Genomic DNA, 12,932 nt, shown 5'->3' on the forward strand with positions numbered 1-12,932 from the left:
TTAAAGCACCACATAGCAATACTCTGTCAAGGCAAATGGATTTTAAATTTTTATGCAAAGTTAGAATGTTTTTGTCATGATTTGGCTTTAAGTGCCTGGCTTGTTCTTTGGGAAATCTTCTGACAAAACCCTTACATTAGGGACATTCTGGTCAACCCTAAATTTTGGATTACTCTAGAATTTGATGATTTTCATCCTTCTCTATATTGTAATTTCATGGAGACAAATCCTGTGCTAACACAGAGTAAAATGTCTCTGTTCTGCTTGAGATGCTCTACCTGCCAGTGCTCAATGTGTCGTGTTGTGCAAAGCAGCACACAGATACATGGAGGCAGCTTTCTGCAAGCCCGCTCTCCACTCCGGTGGAAAGATACACTGAAGGTGCTCCCCTTCACTCACACCAGATGAAACTCCCCGGGCTCTTCCAGCTGTCATCTGAAGTGCATTTACTAGCTCAGAATTCACAAAGCACGCAGGGAAAGAGGCTACAGTCCTTTAAACACATAAGGGTGTGGGTCACTTGACACAACCAGTTAAACCAGTGAGATCCCATAAAATGGCCATGGCTAGCAGAGGCCAGGTCAGAAAGGGCCACAGTCGACCTGTGCGTGAGCTTCCCATGATGAGCCCAACTCTGAACAAGATTGCAACCTCTCTGCAGAGAAGTGGGGCATTCATCAATTCTTTAATTGCAGCTCTGACTGTGGGTGGACAACAGCTGTTCTCCTCGTTCACATTCAGATGTCCCTGTCAGGCTGGGAAAAACTTCTACTACGGCTCTGCTTATCTTGCCGTCCCTGCCTTGATCCTTCTGATGGCTGGCTATGCACTGAGAAGCCAGGTGTGGACGATGACTGGCGAGTCCTGCTGCAGCTGTGGTCCCCCGCTCCGAAGGATCAGCCCCCTGGAGCGCAAGCTGGCTTGCCTGAGGTGGCTTGGCATCACTGGGCGGGCAGTTGTTGCTCCCTTGACATGGCTGGCGGTGACGCTGCTGACGGGCACCTACTATGAGTGTGCAGCCAGTGAGTTTGCATCCGTGGACCATTACCCAATGTTTGATAATGTCAGCGCCAGCAAACGAGATGAGATCCTGGCTGGGTTTCCCTGTTGTCAGTCAACAACTCCTGATCTGCTCCTGGTGAGAGATGAAATCGCTCTTCTACACAGATTCCAGTCACAGGTATGTTTTTTGTGGTTTTCCCGCCTATGCTCTCCCACAGCAACCACAGTCACTGCAAACATTTCTTATCCTTCTACTTTGCATATTGTCCGACCACAGAATAAAACTTGAAGTCATCCATTCGAGTCAGTCCTGCTGAGTGACTGTGTAAAGATGTTGGGCTTTGGTGTCAGTAGACCTGGGTTTGAATCTTGCTTTGTCATTTATTAATCTGCAAAGCCTTAAGTAAAATGAGGATATTAATAATATCTACCATATGCGATGGTTGTGAGGAATTAGTGAGCTCATGCATTTAGAGTGCTCAGTATGGTGCCTAGAATCTATCATAAAAACAATGAATTTTAGGTGTTATGATTATTACTACTGTATTAGTAATCCCCTCTTTTGCATATATGAGTAAATATGTTTTCTTATATACTAAAATTTCATCTAAATTACAGGAAGGGTAATGATGATGAAAAACAACTCCAATTGTGATTCTAGATTTAATGTCTACAGACAGGTTTGTGTCAGACGGTGAGGTAGGGTGGGAGGAAAGCCTAAACCTACTATATTTAGAAGTTAAATTTAAGTAGTGCCATTGTGTGTTCTGTCAGTAGAAAAGAGACACTGTCTTTCATCAGTTTCTCCACGGAATTTGGGAAAAAAATACATTTTTGAATGCCAGTAATACAGTAAAAACATGTACTTTTAAAAACTACTTATTGCAAGGGCATACATGTTTTTGACCCATGACCTTAGAGTTATTAAAATTTAGAAATGCTAATGTTAGTTGACAAACAATACTATCAAGACACAAAATACCAAGGTGTTGCAATATGACTAAGTTTAAGAAAAGTTAGTATATGCTTTGTCTTAACTTTGTGCTAGCCCTGAAGCTCAGGCAGAGAAACTGTGTGAGAATATGTGAAAACTCAAGGAACCAACTTTAAAAAAAAGTTCTTGCTTCTCTACCTAATCCTGAACTGTACCCCACATCTTTAAAATAAAAAGTCAGAAAAAAAGAAAAATTAAAATGTAATACACAGTACTAATATGTTCTCAAAGTCAAAGTAAAATTTGTTATTAGATGCATACACTGTCTTACAGTCCTATCATCACCAGTGGATTCTTTTGATTTTGTGACTATAAAACTTATTGAGATCCTTGTACTGTGTAAATATTTCATATCTTTTTTTTTTTTTTGAGTTGGAGTTTCACTCTGTCGCCTAGACTGGAGTGCAGTGGCCGCTCCCGGCCACCGCAGCCTCGACCTGCTGGGCTCTGGCGATCCTTCCACCTCAGCCTTCCAAGTAGCCGGAATTACAGGCATGCGCTACCACGCCCAGCTGATTTTTTTTATTTATTGTAGAGATGAGGTCTCGCTGCTCAGGCGGGTCTCGAACCCGCGGGCTCAGGCAATTCATTCACCTCAGCCTCCCAAAGGCGCAGGATTACAGACTGAGCCACCGAGCCCGGCTAATATTTCATATCTTAACTCCAGTCATCCTAATATTGAGAAACAGATATTACCTCATTTTACAGATGAGTAAATCAAAGCTCAAAAAGTTTATGTAACCTGTATTATTCATAGAGTACATAAATAACTGATCAAGATATCCCAAAATCATGCTGTTTCCATTTCACCAGGCTGTCTTCCTCAACTATGTCAATCACATTTGAGGAATATACCTTGTTTTTCAGTTGTATTTTTCTGAATTGACCACAAGACCACAGTAAATTCAAGTCTCTTTTTGCCTATGCCTCATTCTAAAATCTCTGACATCAGCTTTACCCCATTTCAACCTACCTTCTACACACATGACAAAATCTCTCTCTAAATGCAAACTGGATGATGCAATCCCTCTCCCTTGCACATAAAGTCCATTAGTGGTTTTTCATTAGCCTAGGAACAAATCCAAATTCCTTGGGGTGACACACAAGGGCATTCAATATTTGGTCCTTGACTACTTTTCCATATGACATCTATGCCCCCATAAATCCAGACTTCCTGAGGTTCCCCCAGTTCCTCATGCTTGTAGTTTTCTCTCCTTCCCTGATTAGACCCTCCTTGGCCTCTTGCATCAGGTGAACTTTATTCATGACTTGAGTCTGAGCATCATCTCTTCTGGGAAGTTTTCCCTAACACTCTGTTCCCCTGAATGAGCTCATCCCTCTCCCACAGAAACCATCCCAGTGTTCCACACTTCTTGGCGGGCTTGTTAGTCTCCCGCACAGGCTGAAAACCCATAGAGAGAATGAATGCATCTGAAATCATTCACGTCTGAGTCCGCGTCACCAGGCCCCACGCATTGCACATGGTGGGTGGTCAACCTGGGGTACAACACATGATAGTTAATAAGCTAACGAGCATCTGTGAGGGCTTTTCCTCCACTGTGCTGGTCCCTATTAAACGAAACTGTGATGAGTGTCACCTTGCAGGGTTTAGCCTCTGTGTAGCATAACCATCCCCAGTGCACACGCTAGCAACTCCAGGCCTGCTGGTGAATCACAGGTGCAGAAGAGGCCTTTACCACCCAGGCTGTGGCTGCAGCCTGCTAGCTTCCCTAAAAGTTGGGAACTTGCCGCTCTCACTTTACATAACAACTGTGAAATACTGACAAATAATAAAAAGAAAAAAGATTCATAAAAAACAGTCATGTACGTCAGGCTTTTAAAGCCCATACTAAATGGTCTCAAATAAAAATGAGTTCATTTTCCTTTTTAAAGTATGTTTCTGGTCGGGCGCAGTGGCTCATGCCTGTAATCCCAGCACTTTGGGAAGCCAAGGTGACAGGATTGCCTGAGTCCACAGATTCGAGAACAGCTTAGGCAACTTGGCGAGACCTCATCTCTACAATAAATCAAATAATTAGCTGGGCGTGGCGGCACATGCCTATAGTTGCAGCTACTTGGAAGGTTGAAGCAAAAGGATCACCTAAGCTCAGCAGGTTGAGGCTGCAATGGCCGTGAGCGAGCCACTGCACTCCAGCCACTGCACTCCAGCCAGTGAGATTCCAACTCAAAAAATAAAAAATAAAGTATGTCTCAAAGACACAAAATAAACTGGTCCTAGATGAAGGGAAATGAAAATATTAAGATACTATGAGGTGCAGTGACTCTACTATCCGTAACACATTTAGAGACTTGAGTCTGTTCACTGACTTTCTTCTTAGGCTGCAGAAGAGGAAAGAGTGAACCCAAGAGGAAACATCAGTGAATGCCTATTGGCACATTACTGAAAATGCCTTAGGAGGCTACTATTATTATGCATCGTATCATTTTCAAAACTATCATTATCAAATATTTATTAAGTGCCCAAAGAATGCGTGGACCTGTACCTGGTGGTTGAGAGGTAAAGTTAAACTAAAAGCAAAGAAAGCTATGAGTCTTCTATAAGGTTAATTGGTGGGTTATAGCGTCTGTCATTCAAGGACAGTACTCAGAATCCATTCCAAGTTGACGGGTCAAAATCCTTTTGTAACCCAAAAACAAATCTGAAGTGACTGGGTCTACACAACTCCCTCAGACCTGCTTCCACATCACATGATCAGCACTTTCTCAATATATTAAAGACTGAAAAGGCAAACTTCATATGCATATTTTAGTTCTTGGTTTTATAGGAATCCCTCCCACTGTTTCTTGAATATTGTGTTGGCACTTCCTGTTTTTCTTTTTAATGGTGATGTGAAGATGCTGGGCTGGATTCTGATCGCCTTGGCAACCGCTGCTGTCCTGGTGTGCAGCTGCGTGGCACAGTGTTGCTCCCCCCTGACTTCTCTGCAGCATTACTACTGGGCCAGCCACCTGGAGAATGAGAGAGCGCTCTTCCGAGAGGCCGCCGAGCAGCACTCCCGGCTTCTCATCCTGCAGCGTGTTAAGAAGCTGTTTGGCTTTGTTCCTGGGAGTGAAGATGTCAGACACATCCGCATCCCCTCGTGTCAGGACTGGAGGGAGGTCTCCGCACCCAGTCTCTTATGCATGGGTGACTGCCTGCAAGGTCACTACAGCGTCCTTGGAGACCGGGTGGATGAGGAAAATGAGGAAGACAAATCCCGAGGCATTGAGCTAAAACCTTGATGAACCACCTTTCACCATTTAAGCTGCTTAACAGATACTTGGTTGTTACGATCATGGGGTTTCAATGTAATCTCTTCATCTTATTCTCTCTCCTCTGACATTTGCTTACACAGGCCATGTAAAATCTTACATCTAACATCAGTATATCTGATAATTGTGCCAATCTCTTTGAAATTTCATTGATGGCCTGGTAATGCTGTGTCATATTTGTTTAAGTAAAAACGAGATGGAATTTGAAGTTGTATCAAAATTTGCACCTTAGTTCTGCTGCTTAGTAGCTGTGTGAAAATTAGTATTTCTAAGTACCATTTTGTCATCTGCACATAATAGTTACCTCATAGAGCTGCTGTGAGAATTAAATATAATCAGTGTTCAGCCTTTCACAAAAAATAAATGTTAATGTGAATTTCTCCTTTTCTCTAAAACGGCATTCCATATCGTCTATCACTATTTTTCCTCCCATTTCTGATTTTGTATCTCCCTTTATATGATATCTAGAACTTTTCACAGCCTTCTTTTTTCAAACTTAAATATCTGGCCTTTGGGGAAGGACAAAAACCCCTTTCTAGACTGTTTACATGTCTAGAAAGGAGGAGGCCCTGCAGGAAGGTCTTGAGCTATCTGGCCATGGCCAGGGGAAGATGATGCATTACTGGGTCATCACTAGTGTCATGTTATTTGCAGCATCTCTGTACTGGGAACACTTTAATGGCCACCCCATAGAAAGCTTATTCTAGAAAGCTTCCCCTCTGTGCCACTACAGAGATACTCTCTGTACCTTTTCATATTCAAGTTGCACTTTGCACTCAGAATCCACATGGGGAACCAAGACTGCAGCCTATGTGTGTATGTCCATAATCTGTAACTCCCAAAGGGGAAAACACCTGCTGAACTGCTCTATGTGGCTTCACTAAACGCAGTCTCTCATATAAACAGTTTCCTGATTTATCTTGGTTATTTCTGATATACAGAGGGTGTCCAAAAAACATATACACATTTTAAGAAAGGAAAAAACAATTAAGATTACAATACTTCATATATACCGAAAAGATGAATACAAGTCACATTTGACTTCTGCAATTACAAGAGGTACTCACAGTGGTTCCCATCAGCGTCCAGACGCTTCTGATTATGACAAACATCTTAACATCTCTTAAAGGATGCATTTTTGGAGCACTCTCAGCACATATATATATGTCATTTGCCTAATTTTGCCACATTATGCAACTGGCTCATTGGTGAAAATAAGCAATCTGGGGGCTTTTATTCATTTAGCTAAAGCAATGATTGCTTACTGGACAATGAACTAGCTGCTAAGGTCAACCTGGCTTTTAAAATTGACTTTCAAGGAGAATGAGAAATTTGACTATCTAAAATACAATTACTTGGTAATCTACTTTTATATAATTCTATTTTCTGTAAAACCCTGGGTCCTTCACTTAATAGAAACAAGCAGAAAATGAATTTTTAAGGAAACGATGTTTTAGGTTGTGTTTTGTTTTTACAAGAGACTGCCTGGTGTAGTATTTGCTGGGACAGCAGAGCTGCCTGCCCTCACTACCTACTCATCATTTAACCAAGGACAAGGCAGTTGGTCTCTCAGGCCTCGTCTGTTCCATCCGTACAATAGAGATAACGATATCTCACCTGCTAGAAGGCAAAGAGCTGTACTAAGAATACTCGAGTCTCTTCAACATCAGTGACTTCTGTGTTTATGACACAGGCCAACATGTATATAACCTTCTCAAACAATATGAAGTACAGGATCCAGGCTACTTTTTGGAAGGAAAATGTCAGTGGGTCTGAACCTAACTTTTCTCTGCAGACATTTACTGGCATTCCACTCGTAAAAGAATGCTGATGCCCTGACCTTTTTTAAGTGGTCAAGGAAAGATACTCCAGCTTGTAGCTAACTCTATACTCAGTACTGACATGATACCACAAGAAGGACTTTTTTTTTTTTTTTGAGTTGGAGTCTCACTCTGTTGCCCAGACTGGAGTGCAGTGGCCACTCCCAGCCACTGCAGCCTCGACCTGCTGGGCTCCGGCAATTCTTCCGCCTCAGCCTTCCAAGTAGCTGGAACTACAGGCACGCACTACCATGCCCGGCTAATTTTTTTATTTTTATTGTAGAGATGAGGTCTCGCCAAGTTGCCCAGGCGGGTATCGAACCCGCGGGTTCAGGCAATCCACTCACCTCAGCCTCCCAAAGCGCAGGATTACAGGCTGAGCCACCAAGCCTGGCCACAAGAAGGATGTTAAAAATCAGAGTGGAAGCACATTGTGAAGGCAGTGGTGTGCCAGGTTCACTCCGATGTGAACTGAGCTGTGAATACAAAATGTCACATCCATCTTGCTCCCCAAGGTCTCCTCCAGCTCAGCAATTCTATGTTCTATTTATCTCAGAAGTATTTAAGTTTCTCTGTGTTGGGACATACTAGCTAAATAAACATTGCAGACAAGGCTCAGCATTCATTTATTAGTTTTCAGGAAACACACGAAGTAAAGACTCTTCAATAAGACTTTCAGTTAACAGCAAAATCAGTGTTTGAAGTCACAGCATCAGAAAGGTTTATAGTTTTATATACCCTAACACCAGAAACTTTGTTTTCACTAGCTTCTGAAGTCCTCTCTGTATCAAACTCCTTCAGAGAACTACATAAAAATTTTATGTCTTGAGCAGTTAATCACAATCTTCCACTATAGCTTTCTGGCAAAGGAGTCTAAGTACTCTTTGGCTCTTCTGTGTGGCTTCAATGTGTTTTATAGTATCTGTGTGAAATTGAAAGGGTAGTATGCACCCTCGGGATTTCACTGTATAGTATGTTATCTATTTCACATCAAATAAATTAAATTCCCAGTTTTTAAAAAATCTAGAGTGAGCCGGGCTCAGTGGCTCAGCCTGTAATCCCGCGCCTTTGGGAGGCTGAGGTGAGTGGATTGCCTGAGCCCGCGGGTTCGAGACCCACCTGGGCAACTTGGTGAGACCTCATCTCTACAATAAATCAAAAAGTCAGCCGGGCGTGGAAGCGCATGCCTGTAATTCCGGCTACTTGGAAGGCTGAGGCGGAAGGACCGCCGGAGCCCAGCAGGTCAAGGCTACGGTGGCCAGGAGCGGCCACTGCACTCCAGTCTGGGCGACAGAGTGAGACTCCAACTCAAAAAAAAAAAAAATCTAGAGTGTTCTTTTGTTCCACTGCCAGTTAGAAGAAACTTTTCCATTAAGAACATGGCATTTCCTCCCCTTTATGCTTAGTTTATGTAATTACAAAACACAGAATTAAAAGCACTGATGTGCTAACACTACCTTGTATTTTGCTACCACATCGGACTCGGGGCTTGGCATGTGCAGGCCTGCCCCATCCTTCACTTCAACTCCGCCAGCGCCTCCGCTTCCACCTTCCCAGGAGAGAATCCAGCCCAACACTGAGCTGTGCTCACTCCTGTGCTCACTCCTCTGAATGTTTCCAAAGGCGGAACTGCAGCGCTACGCTTACGCGCTGTCATTCTTTTCCCTGTTCTGTCTTCGATCCCATTTTTAAAAGACCCTACCTAACACGTGTGATATAAGAAACATTCCTGTGACTGCACTAAGTGCCCTCTTGCACTTGGCTCGTGGCACAAGGGCGATCACATTAACCCCCAGGCTCTGACGTCTCATGGCCAACCACAGGCCTTCAGAATGCGAGATCAGGTGACTCTTTGCCATCTTGAAGGTGTGAGGTGTGTTGACACGACTGACTTTTGAACAGTCTACTGAACCCTACCACTGGTCAGCAAAGCACAGACGCCGGCGCCGCAGAGCGTGGACAGTCACACGCTGGCTCTGCAAATGTGAACTCTGGACCAAAGAAAAACGGGCGGCATTTCCAGAGAGGCGACCGGATTACTCCTGACCTGCGTCATTTTTCTGTACCAACCACCAAGCCCAATTCAACTTCTCTGATCTCAGCACGCCGGGACTTCAGAAAGAAAACGAACTTCAAAAAGAAAGCGAACTTCAAGCATGGCGTGCTCTGCCGCCACCCAGTGGTCAACACGGGTGTCTTCACCCCGACAGCGGTAAAATAATACGCGGTGCTCACTTCACACTGGCGACTTTCAACAAAGTATCCTAGTCACTCCTTACAACAAAGTGGCAAGTAGAGTCACATATTAGAAAACGGCTTCCTGAAATGACATTAATTCTTTAATTCATTGACATTTTTGCATTAAATATGAAAAAAATTTTAAAGCTCTGTACTAATAAAACACACCCCTCAGTAATCCCAGCACTTTGGAAGGCCGAGATTAGGGGACTGCCTGAGCCCATGGGTTCGAGAGCAGCCTGGGCAACTTGGCGAGACCTCATCTCTACAATAAATCAAAAAATTAGCCAGGCGCGGCAGCGTGCACCTGTAGTTCCAACTACTTGGAAGACTGAGGTGGAAGGATTGCCAGAGCCCAGCAGGTCAAAGCTGGGATGGCCCTGAGCATGCCACTGCACTCCAGCCTGAACAATGGAGTGAGACAAATGAAAAACCACACCCCTATTTATATCATTGTTTTATTAGCTAACTAGTGATCCAGACATACCTGAGCCCAGTAAAGTAACCTCTCCCATTTTATTAATGAAGTAATTAAGGTCCATGATGAAGTCGATCCCAGTCCTGGTGGTGCAACCTCCAACCTGCCCTCCCCAGTCCTGAGCTGGGACACAGCAGAAAGGCAGCCTTTTGGCCTTGCTAGGACGGTGTTGAGAGGACTCTCCTCACAGTGCCCTCAGAGAACTGAGACATCCGAGCTTGATGACAAGGGGCCGTATCACAAGTCCTCCTGGTCCACCTAAACCGGACCTGCATACATCAGAGTCAGATGTCAAGGATGGTGCTTCTTGACAACGGGACTTGTCCACTCTCACTGGGGCGTAACTGCGGGCCTGTTGCTCCATCAGCCACAGACCAATCACAAGCTGCTCTGAGTCTCAGCTGTTCTCTCTCTCAGGTAGGGCAGGGCCACAACACCTCTCACACCTGCCCCTTTGTTTTCAATAAAGGGTCAAAATGGGTCAGAAAACCACCAGCTCCCATCCTTCATGTGGTCTTGTATAAGTCAATCTCTAGTAATTTTCCCTTGCATGAGACGGGGGAGGCTGATTAAAGTTTTCTGAGTCATAGACCCCTTTGAATCCTCTCTCACAACCCATATCAAATCCTACAGCATTGTGTTCAAAACACATCGAGAAATAGATCACTGCTCCACCACGTCTATCACTGCCACTCTAGCTCAGCCACTGTGCCTTTTGCTTAGACGATCGCCACAGCCCAACTGGCCTCCAAACTTCAGGCCTTGTCCTGGGTAAGTGTCCACCACAGAAACCAGAAGTCTTATGCGAAGGGACAGTCTGTCCCTTCCATGCAGACACTGCGACGAGCCCACTGACCTGCAGCAAAACCTTCCCCTTCACTGTGCTCTGACCGCCAGGCTCCCAATGCCAGCAGTTCCCACCTCAGAGCCTGTGCCTTGGTTGCTCCCTCTGCCCAGGCCTGCTGGGAACAACCATCACAATGCCCTTGAGCTGAGGCTGTCCAGAGAAACAGGCACCTGTATGTACACAGTCACTTCCTCTGTTTACGTTTCTCACCATCATCAGGAGAGCATCTACTTTTTCCTGGCGGTTTAAAATAATGCCCCAAACCAACTCTGAATACTCTAAAACAGAGTCAGTGCCAGCGTGTGCCTGGGTATGTTTTCATGTGCTCCTCCGCTGTCAGTAGGCAACAATTCTCAACAGAAGGTCAAGAGCCTTCCAGCCCGCAGGACTTGGTCTGAACGAGAGGCTGGTCACTAGACGCTTCCTATTTAAAGAGCTCCTCCTGCTACAGCTTTAATACAGAAAACGAAGAAAAATAAAGGGATGTGTGTATCTTCTCACATTTTAACTTAACACACTATGATAAGGGAATATGGGTTCCTTGATTGCAAGCATACATTCAAATAGCAGATGCGCTCCTCATGACCGTGCCTCGTGTGCTCAACGCTTTCCTAGCTTTTGCCGTCCGGGTCTCTTCAGATTTCCCTCGTAATCGCGGCGACGGGCTTGGAGACGAGCTCGCACACAAGGCAACGCGCTTCCTTCGGGTTTGCGCTCAGAAGCGGGCGCCATCAAGGCCCCGAACACCTCCCGGGCGCGGCCACCTCGAGGCCGCACCTCAGGCCTGTTGGCGAAGTCGACCTCCCTCCATCACTCAGAGGGGCGCAGCCACGTCCAGCGCCCCCGGCCCCGGCTCCAGGGGCACTCGGATCTGAACCCGAAGCCCCTCCGCGACTCCCAGCCCATCCTCCCCGACCGCCGAACCCTTCCCGCTGCTCCCCGGGACCTGCCCGCCCACTTCTCCCCCGGACCCCTCCGAGCCCCCCGCCCCGCCACCGCCCACCACTTCTGCCGTGGACCGCCCGATCCTCCCGCCCACTTCTCCCCGGGACTAGCCGCTGTCCCGCCTCCGCCCCTCCAATTATCCCCGGGACAACCCCGAGCGCTCTTTGGGACCCACCGACCTTCCCACACCTGCCCGATCCCCCGGACTCTCCCGACCCACCCGTCCACTGCACCCTGGGACCCCAGCCCCACCCCACCTTCCGCCCGTCCACTTCTACCCTGGACCCACTCACCGCCTCACACCGCCGGATACCCCCGGACCCCACCATCCACTTCTCCCCGGGACCCCCCCGATGTCCCCACACCCCCCTGTCCACTTCTTTCCGGGACCCGCCCGACCCCGCCGCAGCAGCGCTTCTGTTCGTCTACACGGGACTCCGCGCCGGTCCCAGCCAGGCCCAACTCAAGGGGACGCCAGGCGCTCTGGAGCGCGAGCAGCTCAGCCCCGGCCCGAAGCCCACCACGGTACACACTGGGTAGCACGTGCACAGCGCCGGCCGCGGGTTGCGAGCCGGAAGAGGTGGAGCCCCGGACTCCCGGCGCCCGGCCCGCAGCGACACCGCCTTCAGCCCCGACGCATAGAGCGCGGATGCCGCGCTGGGGGCTTCTCGGAGGCCCCGGCCCTGCTGAGAGCGGGAGCCGACCTAGGTGTCCTCGGCGAATGCCGGACCAAGCGGCTCCGCCGTCCCAGCAAAGCCCTAGAGGGCGCGGCGCGGGCAGCAAGGCCGGCCCCCCGGGCCAGGCCGAACGAGTCGAGCGCGGAGCGAGGGAGCAGGCGCAGGCCGGCGCGGAGCTGTCCCTCGGTAGGGCCTGGCGTGGGCCCCGGGCCTTCCAGCTGGGACTCTGCGCCTGCTCTCCCGGCGGCCGCGGTCTCGGCTGCTGCGCGCCCCTGCGTGTCTGGTTGTCCATGGGCGGCGGCTCGGGCCACGATGACGGACTACGGCGAGGAGCAGCGCAACGAGTTGGAGGCGCTGGAGTCCATCTACCCCGACTCCTTCACAGGTGCTGAGCGCCGCCCGAGTGCGGCCGCCACGGGGGGGGAGGGTGATAAGGACATGAATTTTTGTGTGGTTCCAGGTAAAATTTTATGGACTGAATGTTTATGCTCCCTCCAAATTTCATATGTTAAAGCCTTAACCCCAATTTGTTTACCTAACAGGAAGTGGGTCATTTGGTGAGGTCATTGAGTTTAGATAAGGTCATGAGGGTAGAGCCTTCCAATGATGGTAATAAAGCCCTTGTAAAGACAGAGACACAGAGCTTCCTCTTTCTGCC

The 12,932-nt window shown here is 47.4% G+C and overlaps 2 protein-coding genes across 3 annotated transcripts in view; both read left to right on the forward strand.

The window, feature by feature from the left end:
- The first annotated feature begins 622 nt into the window (after positions 1-622).
- Positions 623-5,798, forward strand: FAM26D (family with sequence similarity 26 member D). The gene is made up of 2 exons (XM_008055275.2): positions 623-1,180; positions 4,853-5,798. The coding sequence occupies exons 1-2, from the start codon at positions 623-625 to the stop codon at positions 5,237-5,239; spliced, it is 945 nt and encodes a 314-aa protein (XP_008053466.1). The 3' UTR covers positions 5,240-5,798.
- Positions 5,799-12,363: 6,565 nt separating this feature from the next.
- Positions 12,364-12,932, forward strand: part of RWDD1 (RWD domain containing 1) — an 18,838-nt gene continuing 18,269 nt past the window's right edge. Inside the window, exon 1 of one of the 2 annotated variants that reach the window (XM_008055276.2) lies at positions 12,364-12,659. In XM_008055276.2, the coding sequence (XP_008053467.1) occupies positions 12,587-12,659 (73 nt within the window). In that variant the 5' untranslated portion in view covers positions 12,364-12,586. The remainder of the gene's footprint in view (positions 12,660-12,932) is intronic. The other variant, XM_021711007.1, reaches the window with a different exon arrangement.

This window comes from Carlito syrichta, unplaced genomic scaffold (genome assembly GCF_000164805.1).
Source record: "Carlito syrichta isolate Samal-C Ts95f unplaced genomic scaffold, Tarsius_syrichta-2.0.1 Scaffold301807, whole genome shotgun sequence".
Lineage (NCBI taxonomy): Eukaryota > Metazoa > Chordata > Mammalia > Primates > Tarsiidae > Carlito > Carlito syrichta.

Bases quoted from the DNA above. Each gene is read 5' to 3' on its own strand.
- FAM26D (XM_008055275.2), top strand. From the start codon at position 623: ATGAGCCCAACTCTGAACAAGATTGCAACCTCTCTGCAGAGAAGTGGG. The intron at 1,181-4,852 runs GTATGTTTTTTG...GGTGATGTGAAG, and splicing joins TACACAGATTCCAGTCACAG to ATGCTGGGCTGGATTCTGAT.